The sequence below is a fragment of the Eriocheir sinensis genome, chromosome 57 (assembly GCF_024679095.1).
Source record: "Eriocheir sinensis breed Jianghai 21 chromosome 57, ASM2467909v1, whole genome shotgun sequence".
Taxonomy (NCBI): Eukaryota; Metazoa; Arthropoda; class Malacostraca; order Decapoda; family Varunidae; genus Eriocheir; species Eriocheir sinensis.
Window position 1 is genome coordinate 5,810,213 of NC_066565.1, and position 20,323 is coordinate 5,830,535.

The 20,323-nt window shown below is 44.2% G+C and overlaps 1 protein-coding gene and 3 non-coding genes across 4 annotated transcripts in view; all 4 read right to left on the reverse strand.

Moving 5' to 3' along the window:
• The window catches only part of LOC126984726 (uncharacterized), an 81,746-nt gene that overhangs the window by 5,566 nt on the left and 55,857 nt on the right, over window positions 1–20,323 (reverse strand). The window contains exons 3-5 of the mRNA XM_050838732.1: window positions 3,759–4,050; window positions 2,063–2,281; window positions 56–1,870 (exon numbers count right to left, since the gene is read on the reverse strand). Coding sequence (XP_050694689.1) covers window positions 56–1,870; window positions 2,063–2,281; window positions 3,759–4,040 — 2,316 coding nt within the window. The 5' untranslated portion in view covers window positions 4,041–4,050. The remainder of the gene's footprint in view (window positions 1–55; window positions 1,871–2,062; window positions 2,282–3,758; window positions 4,051–20,323) is intronic.
• On the reverse strand, window positions 5,703–5,865 carry LOC126984917 (U1 spliceosomal RNA). The gene has a single exon (XR_007738218.1). It is a non-coding gene; the product is annotated as a U1 spliceosomal RNA (small nuclear RNA).
• Window positions 15,496–15,658, reverse strand: LOC126984929 (U1 spliceosomal RNA). Its single transcript, XR_007738229.1, has one exon. It is a non-coding gene; the product is annotated as a U1 spliceosomal RNA (small nuclear RNA).
• On the reverse strand, window positions 16,993–17,185 carry LOC126984938 (U2 spliceosomal RNA). The gene has a single exon (XR_007738238.1). It is a non-coding gene; the product is annotated as a U2 spliceosomal RNA (small nuclear RNA).

Below are 20,323 nucleotides of genomic sequence, written 5' to 3' on the forward strand. Positions count from 1 at the left end.
TAATATATGAACTACGGCAAGACGAAACTCAACATACAGCCGACCGAGTCCTTACCATTGAACCATAGGAGAGGAAGGGCTCGGTAGTGGGGGCCAACACTCCTGACGGTGGTGCTGACTTCGACACCAAGAATCCTGTCCACGGTGGTATTCTAGGGTCACTGTGCCTCTCTAGGTATTGGACGTACTTTTTCTGCTGGTGCCAAGCAAGCATCTCTCGCCACCTGCTGTTTGGCACTCCCTTATCCTGGTTCTTTTCTTCCTCTTTGTCGTCTTCTTCTACCTCCTCCTCCTCCTCCTCTTCCTCCTTCTCTGTTTCGTTCTTAGTTTCATCTTCATTTTGTCCCTTTTTGAACTCCTCCTCCTCGTTTTCCTGTTCTTTCTCTCCCTCCGTTTTCCTCTCTTTTTCTTTCTCTTCCTCTTTGTTGTCTTGTTCTGCCTCCTCCTCCTTCTCTTGTTTAGTTTCTTCTTTCTCTGTTTCATTCTTAGTTTCATCTTCATTTTGTCCCTTTTTGAACTTCTTATTTTGCTGTTCTTTCTCTCCCTCTGTTTTCCTCTCTCCTTCTTTCTCTTCCTTTTTGTTGTCTTGTTCTGCCTCCTCCTCCTCCTCCTTCTTCTCTTGTTTAGGTTCTTCTTTCTCCTTCTGGTCTGTAGTTTCATTCTCATTTTGTTCCTTTTTAAATTCTTTTGTCTCATGTTCCTGTTCTTTTTCTCCCTCTTGTTCAGCTTCCTCTATCTTCCTCTCTTCTTTCTCTTCAATTTCCTTATTTTCTTTTCCTTTCTCAGTTTTCTCCTCTTCCTCTTGTTCAGCTTTCTCTATTTCCTTCTCATTTTCTTTCTTTTCCTCATTCTTCTCATCAAGTTGTTTCTCTCCCTCTATTTTCTCATGTTCTTTCTCTTCTTCAGTTTTCTCCTCCTCTTCGTGTTCTTTCTCATCCTCTTCTTCAGCCTGCCCTTTTTTCTTCAGCTCCTCTTCCTTCTCCTCTCTCTCTTGCTCGGTACATCTCACAGGTCCATCATCATCGCCACTACTGGTACTTGGCTTTCTCGAGGGCAAGGCATTACTCTTAAACTTGGCGTGAAGAAAGGGTAGGAGATGAGGTATGTCTGATGAAGGTACTGGTGAGGACTTGGTGATGGTTTGCCTTGGTGTTGCTTGGTCCTGATGGTAGTGGTGATCCTGTTGCTTGAGGTTCGTTATGTTGGTGGCAATTACCTGACTTCTATCAAGCTGGTCTTTTTGTATATTTGGTAGTTTGATTCTGGTTGTTCTCCTTTGCCATGTTCCTGTAGCCGTATTTTCATTCTTGTTTGGTTTGGTGAGCAGTCGTGGTGCTTGAGTTACTGTTATTCCTTCATCAACCTCATCTAAGTCTACCTGTTTGGCAAGTCCCTTTATCTTTTGTGATTTTGCCTTGATCTCACTTTCCTTCATTACCTGTGCTTTGGTGAACAGTCCCGGTGCTTGCCTTGATCCTATTCCATCACTAAACTCTTGTGGGTCTTGCTGGCTGGTGGTTCTCCCTATCTTGGTATTCCTTCCTTTCACCAGGTTTTCATTATCTTCCTTTACTTGTTTACCTAACCCAGTGATATCCTTTGGTGTGACTAATCTTCCCTCACCAAGGTCATCACCCTCTTTCTTGTTTGACATCACTGACTTTTCATCACCAAACTCTCCCTTCCTGTCCGGCGTAATGTCTTCCACAATCTTCTCACTTCCATTTTCAATCACAGCACTCCCATATGTCTTCCTCCTCTTCTTGGTGGCCTGGAGAGGTGAGTGGTGTGTGAGGAGTGCCTCCTGCTCCTTCTCTGGCACCAAGCAGTCCACCACCTCACTCACCAGCAGTCCGCACAGTGATGTTTTCTGCCAGTGAGGGTGATGGGGTTAAGGACTGAGGCTCGGTAATATTTTTCAAACATCGCCTATGCGTGTTAGGTCTTACCAAGTACTCATAGTTACCAATAAGGTAGAATAAAACAAAACCAAAATAATAAATCAACAAGAAGTAAATTGCAATCACCAGAAGAAAATTTAATTAAGCATCCATCAATTTACCACAGGAAACAGGCGTCCATGCCAAGCACGACACAAATCTTCTATAGCGCAGCTGTCTGGCGGTGGTGGTGGTGGTTGGGGCGGCGTGGCGTGGTGTGTGTGTGGCAGGCAGCGAGGAGTCAGCATCATCACACACCTGCACCAAGGGATGTCCTCAACACACACAAGTGAAGGAGAACCACCACCACCCAGCCACTCACACATCTGCTGCTTGTTTACCTGTGTGTTAGAGCAGAGATGGTTAACCTGGTAGCAGCAACAGGCCAAATTGGTGGCTTTACCATGTAGCAGCAATGGGCCAAATTTGTGGCTTTACCATGTAGCAACAACAGGCCAAATTTGCGGCTTTACCATGTAGCAGCGACGGGCCAAATTTGTGGCTTTACCGTGTAGCAGCGACGAGCCAAATTGGTGGCTTTACCATGTAGCAGCAACGTGCCAAATTTGTGGCTTTGCCATGTAGCAGCAACGGGCCAAATTTGTGGCTTTACCATGCAGCAGCGATGGGCCAAATTTGTGGCTTTATCGTGTAGCAGCGATGGGCCAAATTTGTGGCTTTGCCGTGTAGCAGCGACGGGCCAAATTGGTGGCTTTACCATGCAGCAGCGACGGGCCAAATTTGTGGCTTTACTGTGTAGCAGCGACGGGTCAAATTTGAGGCTTTACCGTGCAGCAGCGACGGGCCAAATTTGTGGCTTTACCATGTAGAAGCGAGGGGCCAAATTTGTCATGATAGAAACCACCCAAAATAGATGATACATAAACTGATCACAAATGCTTTGATATATATTATGAAATGGTTTGTGTGAGGGGTGATTTTTTTCTCATTTTTCTCGCTTAGAGGGACCATTAAGAAACATGATCCCCGCTGCTACCGGGTTAAACTTATCTTTATTACTATTACTCCTCATCATGTACAGATGATGTGCCATAACAGGTGTACAGGGCAGGATACGATAGGATGTATCTAAAAGAGGTAATATGTTTGTGTAAGCAAAGAAACAGAAGACAACAGCAATGCTAGAGAAGAATAATAAATAGTATTCAGTAGAGCACGAGGCATCAAGTGATAAGCACCAATTAAGCTGAGAACACTCAAGTTTGTGAGTAACTTCCCTCCCTGCTGGCTTTATGGGATGTTGATGCTCAAGGTGATAAAACCCATTTCATCTGCTTTCAGTTCTTCCAGAAGTAAACCATCATAAAGTTTTCCTTTTTTTAAATGATTCTTACCCCAATTTTTTTTTCCCTTCTTTTGCTTTTCACAGTTAATTTTTAACTAAAATGCAGACTGATACAGTAGCCTTGCCACCTACAACATCCTGAACATTACTGAGGGATCAACAAGAAATTGTTTGTTTGGTGAAAAGATTCCCAAATAAATTTTGTAGACTGTATGTGGATTGCAAATAATTAAATCTCCTGGTGTGGACTGCCATGTAGGCACAGGCTGTGTGTAAGCATACTTCAAGCACAAAGGATTAATACTGACGGGCAAAGGCAAGAGATTTTGACCAGGACGGAAGCACAGTTTTTAATAATAAGAGGACATCAGGTCCAAAAGCCCTCTAAGGATTTTGGCCAGAGAATGCAACACACAGAGAAGCAAACACACACACACACACACACACCACAGACATCCTCATCAAACATACCAAGACAATCACCTAAACACTTAATATACAACAAAACCCACCTTTAGAGTATTAATGATAACTGCGGTATATTCCTTAACCTTCTTTTCCCTTTCCTTCTCCTCCTCTTCCTTCTCTGCAGGATCATGCTGAGGACTGTACTGCTGAGGAGGTGAAGGTGGTGAGGGGAGTGGTGAAGGTGATGAGTGGGGCTGAGGCTTGATGTTCCTTATGGGAGATTCTAACACTGACCACCAACTCCCACAGTCTCCCACCCAGTCAGCCCAGTCCCTTTCCAATGCTCCTCCTCCTCTTATGGTATGTTCTTCTTCCATGGTGTGCATATCTGTGTTGCTGTAGAGTAGAATAGAGCACAGAGGTGACAAAGAATGAGTGAGTGTGATGGGGTCACAGTTTCTTTGGGCAAGTGTATCTGATACCCACATTCTTAAATATTCTGAGGCTTACACACCCAATATTTTTTTCACAGCAGAGGCAGAAAAAAAAAAGCCTAATAGGAGCTGCTTCAACAAAAGAAAAAAAAAATGGGAGGCCAGAAGAGGTCAATTTCAGGACTCTATAATTGATACTCTCCTAATGAGAGTTCAAGTTGAAGGTATATATAAAGACTTTAAATGAATCTAGAAAGATCAATGGGATGAAAATCAGACTGCCTATATGCTTCTGGAGGATAGTTTCCTTGAAGCAGAATATAGTCCAAAACATGAGAAACAAGTGTTAAATTTAAGTTAGAGCTTAATAAATACCTTGAAAATATAAACCTAAGCTACATAAATCTCAACCAACAACTACTAATCCTGAGGCTCAAAAACTGAAACTTGAGTTACCCGCAAGCCAGTGAGCCATACTGACTGGGTCTTCAGCCGTGCTGTTCAAAGAACATTATTATGGGACCAATAATACCAAAGATATCATAAAATTTATTTCACTTGTCAAGAAATACAAGGCTTAATGAACGCTTGTAAACATATGCAGAGATCTAATACTAAACCCTTTCAAAAAGAAGTAAAGGACAATAATCAAAAGGGGCAAACCAGTGTAAAAGTGAAATCAAAGGGTGGCCACACTGAAAACCCAAAGATAGGAAACATAGGTCCTCCTATATTGCTGCAAAATCCTCTAGGACAAATAAACTAATTCAGCCAAGGCAAATCAGTCTGATCCTCAAGTAAGACCCTAAGAGGTTTCCTAACAAATAAAGCCCACTCATTCAATGTAGCCTACTACAGACCCCTCATCCAACTGGGGACGTACAGTCGCGGATAGAAGTGAAGACAGATTTCAGTAACTTTCGTTCACAGGCACTATCTATAGTTTTCCTTTTTAATTTGATGCACAAGCACATGTAGGTACATGTAATACATCAAGTCAAAAGATAAGTGAGAAATGCCTTCTACCCAGCCCCACGAGTCCCTGGCCTCGACTGCACCCACATTTCCAGAACCATAAATTATCATTCTAGGAATGTGAGGTTCGGCCCGAGTACTACTCGGTTCTTGGATTTGAGTGAGTACTCTCAATTTACTCGGTTCTTGCACTTCATTTCTTTGATTGTTTCAATCCCGCCAAAATATGGGAGATTTAATTAATCAATCGATCAATGATGGACTAATAAAGCAAGGATGATAAACTTGGCAAGTCACATTATAGCTTGGGAAATGAAACTTATAACTGCAGTTATATATATATATATCTATATCTATCTATCTATATATATATATATATATATATATATATATATATATATATATATATATATATATATATATATATATATATATATATATATATATATATATATATATATATATATATATGATGTGTATCAGTGTAAGTAGTTTCACAATTATATTTAGATTATATCATAAAGGAATGAATGTACGTTAAAATAAGCTGACATAAGTAACGTGGCAAAGCTGTACAGTGTACTCCAGCTTTCTCCTCATAGGGCACAGACACAGCCGCACTTTATGATGTGGATTAGGAAGGGGGATGCGCGAACGCAATCCCCTGCTATCAAAAATTTCGCACTCGAGTTAACCACATTTGGGTTAATCGCAGGGGTCAGCACCACCGGAGTGCAATGGCGGGCCTCGCCCTGGGAAAACCGCCTTCATGATCACGGTATCTCCTGTGCCAGGTAAGTATGCTTACTGCAGTTAGTTAGTTAAAGGTTTATTGCACATAAATCACATACATAACATAAAAAAAAAAAATAATAATAAAATAAAAAAAACATATACAATATTATATGCAAAGCGGGCACCAGCCCGCCGGTGAGGGAATCAGAGTGTCGATGTGGACGCTGTGCTGCTCACAGACTTCTTCCTGTGGTGGTGAGCGTGTTGCGGACAGGTCAGGTCAGCGGGGCAGGGGTGCCGCCCTGAGCACCCGCAGCATCACCTCCCTGGGCATGTGGCGGACGAGATAGGCCGCCCTGGCCTCGTGTCTGCTAAGGAGGACGCCGCCCGCAGGCTGGGCGAGTGCTGGCGACTGTGTTCTGAGGGCGGCGGTGGCCGGGCAGGACAGGAGGTAGTGCAGCAGAGGCTGCCGGCTGTTTCTCCCGCAGTGGTCGCACTCCTGCCCCTGGAAGCCGTCGTGCAGCTCCTCCCTGACCCAGAAACCCAGCCTGACGCGCTGCAGAAGCACACAGCACACAGGCTCCACACGCGCGCTCCACAAAATCTTCCTTATGAAAAAGTAAGTTATTCTTCAATCACTAAGCCGCACGCTACTACCCTCCGAATAATAGCAAAATTCAGATTTGTATAACTGTCAAAAACTTTAAAAAGCTCTGCAAGTGAGTACATGAATCAAGAATGTAAAAAGAGTTCCACGGGCCAAGTGAGGCCCGCTGCCTGCCTGCACGACCTCTACCGCCAGAACAAACCAACACAGGTTTATCATTCAGACATTTAATTCGCGTCTCAAACAAGATTCCCGAGAATATACTCCTTAAACAACCATCAAGTGAAACTGTTAATTGGAAAAGCATATATTTAAGTCTAAACTTACCATAGGCCAACTTTACTCGTGATGAAAAATATCAAAACATTTAGTTGAGAACACCATCAAGTTCATGACGTGACAAAACGTGTGGTATGTCTACACATACGTCTTCGCGGTGAAGTGAAGCTACTGCATATATATATATATATATATATATATATATATATATATATATATATATATATATATATATATATATATATATACACATATAAATATATATATATATATATATATATATATATATATATATATATATATATATGTATATATATATATATATATATATATATATATATATATATATATTCTCTCTTCCTCCTTTCTCTCATCTCCCTCTCTCTTCATCCCTCGCTCCTACCTGTTCCTCCTCGTCTTCCTCCTTCCTCTCTTGCTAATCCCCAGGTCAGACACAGGTGTTCACTCGCGGTCTACCGCGCGGTCGACCGGCGACATTTTTCGACACCACCGGTCGACCGGGAGCATCGCCAATATCTTTGAAAAATTTAAAGTTGACCGGCGGTGGTCGGCCGCATCTACGGACCCTCAGGGTCGACCGGCGGTAGACCGGCGGTCTGCCGCCGACAATCTCCGATCTTACAGCCGGTCGACCGGCGACCGGCTTATCGGGAGTCGTCGGGGACGGTCGCGACAGGGACCGGGAATGTGTGAGAGCCCTTAACTCATGAAGAAAAGAGAACAAAACATTTTATTTGAGCATACCCTGAAGTTACTGATGGGACAAAACTATTGAGGAGTGTCTTAGACATGTTAGCATTTCCAAAGGTATTTCTTGATCAAGAAAAGATGACACTTGAAAAATGAAGCTAAATATAAGGTGACGAATCAGTATGAACACCGAAAACACTTGTGGTATGAGCGAAGCGCAGGGAAGGAATCAGCACTTAAAGAAAAAAATACCAGCTAGATGTTCTGTCTCTAAACACTCACACCCACACATCTAGCGATACCCAGATTAACTATGCTGAGTTTGCTCTAATCGGGAGGGTGGTAGCGACAAGTCCAGCTCGTGATCAGGCCGTGGTGAACAACACACGATGGACAAATACCCATATTCATCTTGTTTCTTCCACCCCTGGGGAAGTGAAAATGATCCCGGAGTTGCGAGACGACCGGGCTGATTCGTGACAAAGGTGAAGCAACCCCACAGCCTCGATGGCCCTCATCTTAGCATAATATATGTCATGTTTCTGGCTACCCCAGAGACACGAAATTACAGAGCTGATCCGTGCAAAGCAAAGCCCAAGCACTAACGCATGAATCATGCCTCCTTCATTCACCTTATAACATTATCATGAGTTTATTCCTCCCGTGGGGAAGTGGACCGATCCCGGAGGTACTGCAATACCGGTCCGATCCGCAGGAAAGGTAAAGCAAGCCCCTAGCACTTCGCCAGTCCAACAATCAGATTAATATCGTAGATCCCACCAACCGCGGCGCCGCCAGCTACACACACGCTTACCACGAAATACTCCTCATGCTCTAATCTGACTGTTACACTGCCGACACCAGGCCGTGCGCTGCCACCCTCCGCCTTAAGTCAAAATTCAGATTTGGGTTAAGCCCCGCACGAGTGCTTGAAAGTCGAAACAACCAAATCCGTCTAGAGATGGCTCGGGGGACCGTAGATATTAGGTATTATTTCCTCCCATGCGGGAGGAGTATCAACATGTATTTAGTTTCATTTTTCAAAGGTTAGCGGAGTACTAAAAAAATGAATGACTGACAGGCTGTATGCCTCTAATCTAACTAGCTACCGGCACAAGGGAGATTTGGGGAATACACATAATGCTTAGCTCTGGTTGCTGGAGGAGGAGAAGCATTATGTGTATTCCCCAAATCTCCCTTGTGCCGGTAGCTAGTTAGATTAGAGGCATACAGCCTGTCAGCCATTCATTTTTTTAGTACTCCGCTAACCTTTGAAAAATGAAACTAAATACATGTTTATATACAACCTTACTGTGAGTGTTATCATTTGGAGCCTGTTTTGCTGCTCATTTGAGATTACTGAACCCTTACATACACATCCCCCCCCCATAGTACATTATCACCATCCAGTTTCTTAACGCTGTCTCAAAAGTGGTTCACACGGAAATCCTCCCACCTTCCATAATTAATCACACAAGTAACGCCATTCTGGTCACAAACCTTGGAACGAGTGTTCACTTGTCCAGAGGCCTTACCATCCGGGACCAGCGCTCGGGAATGTAGACGACTACCACGCTACCACATACCATCACAACCATAGTGGTCTCAAAAAAGGGATGTAGCGACACCACCCCCGCTACATACGGTGGCAGCGGTGGGATTCGAACCCACGCCTCCGAAGAGACTGGTGCCTCAAATCTAACTAGCTACCGGCAAAAGGGAGATTTGGGGAATACACATAATGCTAAGCTCTGGTTGCTGGAGGAGGAGAAGCAGGAGCTGGCCTGGTTGTCACCAATAGTTCTGGTCAGTAAACCGTCCGGTGAGAAAAGAATGCGCCTAGATTACCGCAAGGTTAACACTCATTTAGCAGAGGACATACACCCCCTACCAAAACTTGAGGAACTAGTAGAGAGAGTGTCGGGACAGCAATACTATGCCACCTTAGATATAAAAGATGCATACTATCAAGTGCTTTTAGATGAACCAAGCCGGGATTTAACCACATTTACTGAGGGGATTAATCTATACCGCTTTAAAAGGTTACCCTTTGGCTTGTCTTGTTCCCCAGCTATTTTTAGTAGACAGTTACAAACCGCCCTTGCACCCCTCTTAAAGGCGGAATGGATAAAGACTTACTTAGACAACGTGATCATAAGTGCACCTGACTTTAATACCCTTCTCAGTAGACTCCATGAGACCTTCGAGCACATGGGAGGGGTAGGAATCAAGTTGAACCTATCAAAATGTAACACTGGGCAAAAGGAAGTCAAATTCTTAGGACATGTAGTCTCTCGGGAAGGATATCGACCGGACCCTAAAAACATCGAAGCAATTGAGAAAATGAAAGCCCCAACAACCGTTAAAGAAACCCGCAGATTCCTGGGAATGTGTTCATTTTACAGACGACACATTGGGCAATTCTCGAAACTAGCCGCCCCCTTAACTAACTTAACCCAAAAGGGATTACAATTCGAATGGTCAACAGAGTGTCTGCAGGCTTTCGAGACCCTCAAAGGGAAATTAATAGCAGCCCCCATCCTAGGACGGGCAGATATGTCAAGAAGCTTCATCCTAGAAACAGATGCCAGCCTCACCCATGTGGGTGCTGTGCTAATGCAAATCGATGATAATAATTTACCCAGGGTCATCGGTTATTTTTCCAAAAAACTTCGTCCGGCAGAAATGAGGTATTCAACCACCGACAGGGAAGCTTTAGCTATAGTATTGGCATGTCGCCAGTTTCACCATTTCCTGTGGGGCACGAAAGTATTTGTGCGGACAGATCACCAACCGCTAGTCTCCATCTTTAGGCAAAAAACTAAATCACCCCGCATGAATCGGTGGATTTTAGAAATGAGGGATTACCATTTTTCAATTGATTACAAATCAGGGAAAAAGAACGTGGTGGCTGACCAATTAAGTCGCCCAGTAAGACCCATAAGACCTTGGGGCGGCCAAAGTGAGTTATTTCTGGGGAAAACAAGAGAAGAGTTTAGCCAGCTGCAAATGCAGGAACCAAGGTGGAGGGAGATGAGACAGTATTTAGAGGGAGGATGTATCCCACGCTCAAAATACCCTAGGGCAACCCTCGCACAATTTAACATCGAGGATGAAATATTATACTCCACTCGCAGGAAGAAAGACAACAACATATTGTACACCCTGGTAATACCAAATGAATTAAGGCGGCAAGCTCTAAGTTTTGCACATGAGAGAGAGTCGGGTCATTTAGGTTTTCTCAAATCTGCCCTCAAGGCAGAAGACTATTTTTACTGGCCCAACTTGAGAGCAGATATGAGAAAACATATTAAAGAATGTATAACTTGTCAGCAACTCAAAACTGCTAGGGGCCTTCAAATGCAATGGCAAGAGCTTCCACCATGTAATAAACCCCTTGAGAGAATTAGTATGGACATCACAGATATGCACACGAGCAACAGCGGACATCGACATGTCCTGACGCTTATAGATCACTACTCTAGGTATGTAAAATTTATAAAGATGAGATCAAGGTTAGCGGAGGAGGTAGTGAAGGGTTTGCAAACGTACATGGGAGATTTTGGGGCACCGAAAGTGCTCTTAACGGACAATGCACGCGAGTTCCACGCAACCATTGTCAAAGACCTATGTACCAGAATGGGCACCCAGTTGGTATTCAGCACTCCTTACCATCCCCAAGGCAACTCTATCTCAGAACGGATGCACAGAACAATGAAATCAGTCCTAGCTACGTTGTGGGGAGGACACCCCCACCGGTGGCCAAATTATCTCGGGCAGTGCCAGACAGTCTTAAACGCGGCAGTGCACGAAACCACCGGGGAGCAACCGTTCTACCTAATGTTCTCTCGTTACGCGCCACGAAGTGTAAGTGCGCCCTTACCACAAGAGGATGATGACGCGGACATAAAAATCGCGCATGAGGTGGTTAAAGAAACTAATAGGGAGAGAGCACAAAAGTGGCGAGACAAGGCTAATCGAGGGAGAACTAATCAGAGGGTAGAACTTAACAGTTTGGTGTGGGTGAAAAAGGAACAAGGTGAGTCCTCGGTACAGCGGAAGTTGGGAGTGATGTGGTTAGGTCCGCACAAAGTTAAAGAAATACTTAGGGATGGAAGTGCATATGTGCTAGAGAATGTTTTCAATGGAACACAAATACAACGTGCGGCCGAAAAAATCAAACCATACGTAGGAAAAGAACAAATGCTCATCGAACAGGAGGAAGTACTCGTACCACCGGTGGACGATAGTGATGAGGACGAAGTTGAACAACGTCCCACGAGGGAAAGAAGGTCGCCCCGAAGGCTAATAGAGGAAGTTTAGGTAGGCTCCTGGGACAGAGTTGTGCGGTGCAGGACAGTAATGAACCCTCTTTGTTGCAGTGCAGAGCGGCACTGGGAAATCTCTCCCGCATCCAGGGTCAGCGAAACCCGAGGAAGCATGGGGACCCAGAAGAACCTCGTCAACCCCACCAGGAATATCTGGGACGACCTGGGCTCCCTGCAGGTGTGGAGAAGGGGCTGGAAAGGCCCTACCACGCAACCCCGGATGCCAGGAGGAGGTGGGAGGTACACACCTGACAGCCTACCAGGATGCCGGGTCCTGATGAGACCCCAAGGCACTCGTGCCTATATTATGGAATAATGTAGTACTATATGGTTGGCCGCGATTGAAAACAATTTTTTTGTGACCCTTAAATAATCTAGTAATGTATTTTTTTTTATGTTTAGTAGGATGTTTTATATATGATGTAACAATGTTTTATTTGGAGTGAGTAGAAATGTGATTGTTTTTAGACATGTTACCCATGGGTTTAAAACTTTGAGAAAGGGATTTCGATCTCAGGAAGGAGGGAGCCGTGTAACGGTCCGAATGTGAGTGAACGAGAATGTGAGTAAGTCAGTGAGTAACAGAGTGAGTAAGTGTAAGCGAGTGCATGAATGAACGAGAGAATGTGAGTAAGTCGGTGAGTGACAGAGTGAGTAAGTGTGAGCGAGTGGGAGCGTGAATGAGTGAGAGTGAATGAGTGAAAGAGTGAATGGGTGGCTGAGGAATGTAAGTGCGTAAAAGGTTATGAGAAGATAACACGGCGAGCGAATGAGCGAATATATGAACGCGAGTTACTGAAATCCCTCATCTCAAAGCCTCGAACCCCTCCAAGAAACCAATAACTAGTTAGTTAGATAGGTAGGGGTTTGATTGTAAAAGAATGTTCCGGAAGGGAGAGAGAGTCAGTAATGCGGGGTTAAAAGATCACGTGATGGAGGGGAGAAGCTGATGAGTAAGCGAGGAGGAGGAGGGAAGAGCAGGAGAGCGGCACAAGCTTGGGAGACGCGAGGAGACGAACACCCCTACAGCAAGGCAGCAGCGAAAACAGAGAAGCAGGCTGGTCAGAGGTGTCCATCTCCACTCAGCCCCGACCTCGAAGAGAAGGACATCCGTGTACTGCCCGTATTGTAGGTCAGGGGCTGAGTGGAAGATGGACACCTCCTGACACAGTATGACCAACCATTGTTATGCACTACGTTACCAAGGTAAATGAGACTTTTGGTGAACTCAATGTCCTCACCATATGCATGGACAGACGGAACTGTGTCATCCATAGCGGAGAAATCCACCAGGGGGTGGGGGGGAGGGGTGAAGTTTGATTAACTTAGCAGGGAATATGGAGATGAGCGCAGCCTTCTCTGCCACTATTGGACACGGAAATGCGCGAAGCGTATGACAAATAAAACAAAACTAAATCTAACCTAATATTCCCTAACTATAACTTACCTAAAACAATCTGGCCTGATCACCCCCTGCCAAAATACAATGTGATAGACTGCACTCAAACTTTATACATCAATATTTTGAGATTTGTATTGTGGAAGGCATGTGTTACTGCACTGCATTCAGAGAAAAAACAACAACAATGCATATTGTCAGTATTTCTTGTATGCTTCTGGGAGGCTCCTAGCTGACAGCTGCCTCACCAGGGGCTGCATGGCCACTTCACCTTGTAGCTAGACGAGTCCTTCCCTCACCTTCAATGATCACCGTGTCACCATCGAGTAGTCTGGTCTGTTAGGGGGATTTTAAGGACGGATTGTGCAAAGTCTTCTACAAGCATGGAATTCGGCACACATGTAGTTTTTGACATGCTGAATTCAAATCTGCCGGGAGCCAAAGCCAATTCTCAATAGGGTCGCCATATTGGACAATTCAAAATGGCGGGCACTCAAAAACTGACTTTTCCGTTACTAGCCAACCAAAAGTCACATAATTACAATTAAAGGCACTTTCCTGGGGTTTTAGACCTCGCTGATTCTAAAGCTGATGTCTGTTTGGCGGTAGCATTGACAGGAGACGCTTTCCAATATAGCCGCCGCTAAAAAAAAAATTTTTTGCATAACTTTGACACTTTTAGCCATAGAACCACAAGTAAAACCTATTTTGATAGCTTATGAATGTCTGTATTTCACTCTCTTTTCAACACATAAGCCTTATATCCGAGATCAAGGTATCATTTACTGATCAACAAAATCGGCTAATAACCATCAAGACAAACACTATCCAATCAATAAGGAAGTAAATTAAATCAATCAACCAACCAGTTTATCAATCAGACCACTTCCTGTGACTGTATAACACCGATTCATGAATCCTCATTGTTCACACATCCACCTTCGTATTTGCAGACCTGTGCAACGAACCCCAGCTCTGCAGCATTTGCAGTTCCCTGTGCATGACTTCGCACAGCCACACTGCAAAAGGATGGAACAGGCCTTACTGCTGTCCTCAAGGGTTGTCCAGAAGGGCAACCATCCACCACGCTGTCCTTGTGCCACCCCAGTCATGGAAGTCAGGAATGTCCTGGTGGACAGACGTTGCCTGAATCCAAAAGAAGCTGGGCTGCAGCATTGCTCTGCGGATGTGTTAATACAAAGCAGCTTGTCTTGGTGGTAAGGCCTAGTGTCTTTTTCCCACTTGTGAAGAGTCGAAGCCTAGCCTCATTGACTCGTTCCATACCACAGCTCTTGCTGTACATGACTACAACGAAGCGCTCTAGAGTGCGCATGTGCCGAGACTGTGGGCTGAGCTCTTGGAGTTCGCTGGTGAGGGCAACAAGGGTGTCCGTCAGTCCTGGTGTGCTCTGCCAGTGCCAGGCTGACCAGGCTGACTTCTTGCCACATCCCAGAAAGTGTGACACGGTGTCACAGCCAGTGACCGCGTGGAATAGTGGCAGTGCCAGGCACCTTGATGGTCCCAGCTGGGCAGAGATAATGTGGGTAGGAATGTCACGCTTCTTTTTCCCACTGCCGAAACACACCCACAACTCGGACAGCCCAAGTGATGAAAAGAAGTGAATGGCCAGGATGACCACATCACTGTCGACTGTGCGAACCAAGACAACCTGGTGGGGCTGCTGTGCTGCATGGGCGAGATGGAGCAGTATCCTGGTATCAGCCTCGGTGTGGTTACATGGCTGGAGATCAGACACGTCATGTTGTTTGTTCGATGGGAAACTCTCCTTGTTGGTGCTGAGGAGAAGCCTTCCACCCAGATCCTGCTTCACAAGCTGTGTACTCCATGCAGCTTCAAACAGCCAAAAACTAGCGCTACGAAATTATTCACGTGGAACAAGCATCAACGAAGAAAGAAGAACGCCAAGAAGTAACGCTACGAAATTATTCAAATCCGTGGCTGAGTAACAAGACAATACATCCTAATAAGTTATCCAAATGCAGACACTAAGTACTTGAATGTCCATGGGGAACCTAGATGTAGCTAAGAGGCTCTACTAATAGCGCAGGAGATTCACCACAAATCGTGTTCTGAATGAAACTCAAAATCGTATCAGCAAAATACAATAATTTATTTTTTCCAAACGAACATTTGATTATTAGAGGAAAAATATAATTTAGCTTGCGAAATGCACTCTCCTTATATCAAAACTGGCATATTTCAATATCAAAGGACAATTAGACAAGAGTTTGTAAAATGCAAGGCCACTTAAAGCAAAACTATCACATTTAAACATCAAAGGAAAACTTGACAAGTGTTTCTTATCGCTGTACACCTATATTCCTACCTAGTATATAACTGATGTGGATTAGGAAGGGGGATGCGCGAACGCAATTCCCCGCTATCAAAAATATCGCACTTGAGTTAACCACATTTGGGTTAATCGCAGGGGTCAGCACCGCCGGAGTGCAATGGCGGGCCTCGCCCTGGGAAAACCGCCTTCATGATCACGGTATCTCCTGTGCCAGGTAAGTATGCTTTCCGCATTTTTTTTTTTTTTTTTTTTTTTTTTTTTTTTTGTAGAGGATGAATCAATAATGTAAAAAGTTCCATGGGCCAAGTGTGGCCCGCTGCCTGCCTGCACGTCCTCTACCGCCAGAACAAACCAACACAGGTTTATCATCCCGACATTTAATTCGCGTCTCAAACAAGATTCCCGAGAATCTACTATCATAAAATAACAAAACATTCAGTTGAGAACACCATCAAGTTCATGACTTGACAGAAAACGGTTGAGAAGAGACTTAACTACAGGTAAATATTTCCAAAGAAACTTGCTGATAAAGAAAAAATCATATTTGAAAATTTGAGCTAAATGCAATGTACGTGAGCCAGTGTGAACACCGAAATCACTCTTGTGTACGGTATGATTGAAACGCACGGAGGAATTACCACTCGAAAGAGGACACCCATTTTTTTTTTTTTTTTTATGCACTGTTTGCTGGTTGGTGTATGTAATAAGTTCGCAGACTGGCAGCACAGCGTCTGACTCGCTGAGTTGCCACAGATAGTCCAGATTGATACAGGCTTTACAGATTTTTTTCTCTACTATCCTATTGCAAATGGGATTTTATGAGTACAGTGGTGCGACGTCTTCCGGAGTCATCAAGGTATTTTTCAATGAAAAGTGTTCATGAATACTTTCAAGAAGTATTCGTATTTCTATATGATTTAAAACCTTTTCAGTGTATTAGAATTCGATTCGTATTCGTTGGAATTTGAAGTATTCGAATACACAATTTTGTATTCACTCCACCCTTGATTACACGAGCCGTGATTGATTAAAGAGCCGATTCGTGCAAGGCGAAGACACTCACACGGATCATATACCTACCCGATCCACAGTATAGCATTGCAACGAGTGTTTATTCTTCCCCTGGGGGTGGGGACCGACCTTGAAGGTACTGTAATACCGGGGCGATCCCCGGCAAAGGTGAACTGATCCACGGCAGATGGAGCATGGACCCAACTTTAAGGCAAGGGTAATCAATACCGGGCCGATCTTCGGCAAACTTTCTTCTTTATTTTACATCTTGCATAGTGCAAATAATTTACAATTATGTTGATGAGCGGGCAGTGGCCCGCCGCTGGGGGAGTGTCAGGGGGCCACCCTAGTGTCCGGTCAGGTCACACCACACGCTCCGCTCCCTGCAGAAGGGTGTGCTGCAGCGTGTGGTCAGCAATAAGGAGGAGCGGTCTGCATCATCTTCAGGAGCCGTGACATGGCCTTCTGAGCCCGCCAGAGCACGAGGGCGGTACCTAAGAACATAGCCTTAGGCAACTATCATGATCGAGTTTATTCCTCCCCTGGGGGAGTGGACCGATCCCGGAGGTACTGCAATACCGGGCCGATCCGCGGCAAAGGTGGAGCAAGCCCCTAGCACTTCGCCATAGTCCAAAAATCAGATTAATATCGTAGATCCCACATGGGGATCGTATCAGATATTAAGCTGATAAGAACAGATACTACACTTTGATCTTAGCCAAAAGGCCGAGAAGCGATGCCGCCCACCAACCAAACGGCCCCTTTAGCGCCGCCAGCTACACACGCTCACCACAAAATATTCCTCATGCTCTAGACTGTTACACTGCAGACACCGGCCTGAGCGCTGCTACCCTACGCTTAGACTCGAAATTCAGATTTGGGGTATTGTCAGAAAAATTTAAACAAACCCCGCATGAGTGCTCAAGACACCCAAAACCATCTAAAGACGGCTCCGTCGGCCACCAGAGACCTGTCACCAACAAGCACGCCCTTTACGCCCCAGAAGCGGCAAACACAGGCTTGCACCTCCTACACAAAGATAGCAGCTCAAACAAGAATTTATCGGGAATCTACCCATTACTCGAGAACTACATAGCACAATCAATAGGTAAATAATATACATGTTTGTGAGTAATACCCACTTAAATCATGACGAAAAATGAAGAAAACTTTTTAGTTGAGAATACCATAAAGTTATTTAATAAACAGAAAACTTTTGAAAGAGTAACTGAACATTTAGGGGGATTAAATCGATCGATCGACGATGGTGTACGTAATAAAGCAAGAGTAATTAATTTGGTAAGTCACATTGTAGTTCTGAAGTCTACGTAAATGTTATCTGTTCTCAGACGAATATGAACAATTTTAATCTCTGGCAACACTCTAACCCCCTCCCCCCCTCTCCCTCGAGATCTAGCCAGGTGATATGACTGCGCCATCCCTCTTCTATTTACAAGGACCCGTCTTAGATCACTGATCTGGCTGGAGAACCCGCGTTCTATTCACCATCGAGATCTGGATCCTCGTGATCTGGGTGATTGTTGATATCCTAGTTATATACATAAATGCTCATCATTTGCTTTTATAATAAAATAAATAAACTTGGGTGGGATACATCTCGACAAGCAGTCGACGACAGACACGGTACTGTGTCGAAATTCATGTATGTATTCAGGATGGGATGTCTCACGGTACCCAGATGTCTCATATGACACCACACCGGGCCAGTGATCTATATAGAGAGCTGATCAGTGTTCTAAATAGAAGACGCTTAATTAGCTTGTCGACAGAGCAAAGTAATCATTCAGTACTCGGTTTTGAAGAGTAATCACACCCGAAGTACTCGATTTGCAGGAAGTACTCGGTTCCCCCTTCCCTACCACAGACTATTTAGTATTTGACTGCAGACTATTTGAAACTGGGAAGGATATCAGAAATTATTAGACTTTGGAACCTAGTACACTAAATCTCTACAAAAAGACTAATTAACACGTACGATCGAGGCTATACAAGGGATACAATTTACAGTCTGGCATCTTCCAATTGTGTGTTGAAGAATTAAACCTCACACGGACAGGGTTGGCATTGTTTTATATACTATTGATAAATAAGGTCCATATATGTGCATGAAATAAAAAAAAGTAAAATCCATAAAGACCTTCCAAAAAAAATATAAATAACATTAGTTTTTTTCTTCATCTTATTTGCTTGTGTTCTAGTTTTTGCTTTGACACACCTGACACATCATCACACAACCACCACGCTACGACACGGTTTAACCAAGCCAAACCAAACTCGGATACTCCACACAACACCCAGCCATATCACACAGACGCACCACAAATCACACTTAAAATTAAGGCCATCTGACTGTCTTACATCGTGACTATACATCGCCGCTATAGTAAATCGTTTCGCACAACACATCTTCGTACACATGAAAAACTAGTGTTTTCTATTTCATCAACCTTTCCATTAAGAATAAGTCAGAGCTAAATCTTATACTTGCCAATGCCACACAGTTTGCGATAATCATGTTACTGAAATCGACACAGCATTCCGAAATTAATATATCAGTAAAGACAATTAATAGCCACAAAGGGACCAACCTGCCAAAATGCAGCAACACCAATCTCCAGTTCACCGTTTACGACTGTCAAGTGGTGCGTGCCCGACCACACCTCGCACCTCTCTCCCCGTCCAGTACGCGTACCTACAGTACAAGTCGGTGTGCGGCCAGGCCTCTAACCCTAGCGACCCATGGGGAGAGCATACCCCCTGACAGACCCTTGGCGTACCCCAGGTCGAAAACCCCTGGTCTAAATGATAACACACACACACACAGGGAACAACACTATTTTTCTTTTCTCTGACTCACAACTATAATTTGTACTAAATATATATTAGGGTAACTACTAACCACACCAGGGTGCCCCGCTAAGCACAACAATTAAACAGTGTGATCCTCTCACTCACGACAAAGAGAAACTGAGGAACTGCGGAGTGCTGAGTGACGGATAGTCAAGCCTCACCCATTCGTTTCCTGTACAAGTTAACAACCTGTATCAACAGCACCTAAACAAGTGTCTATCCTTTAGATCAGGGGTGCTCAACCAAGGCTCAACCTACTGTTTGAGGGCCGCATGCGACCCTCAATAAAGTTTAATGCGGCCCTCGGCAAGTAACCAAAAAATAACCTACTTATCACTATCATAATACGTATACTATTAGTTCATTTAATTTTAATGATACGCAGCAGTAGAAACTATATTATAATTGATATTAATGAATATCCTATTATATGTGAACTTTATAATGTTAAAGTATTATAATGATAAAAAGGCTATTGCTCATCTGGCAGCCTGAATGCTGGCTAGCCTCCCTGATTTTGTTGACTGAGTCCAGCGTTGCCACTCCTTGGCATTTTTTACTAGATCTTGGCTTTTGGGCTGGGACCTTCGGCCGTAGTATTAATCTTCCCCATTCCCTTTCCGTCCCCATCCCCATACGCGGGTCTGGGGTATGTGTAAACCGCCCCATCCCCTCCCCGTCCCCGGCGGGCCAGACAAGACCAACCCGCAGGTCATAATAATGTTGGCGGCACTTTCAAACCAATAATTACAGAAAACGAGATAAATAATGCATTTTTCACACACCATTGTATTCATATACATTATATATCATAAAACAAAACAATAGGGTAATTGATCTACATGTAAATAACAGGTAACGCGGGTAAGTTAATTTATGAGACAGGTTGGTATCCATGAATGGTCACACACCCGGCCAGCCATGGGGCAGCCACATAGGGGTTGTCAGGTCGTGTCATTGGTGGCATTTTTGTCTAAAATCAATGGTCACCAAGAAATGCTCTTT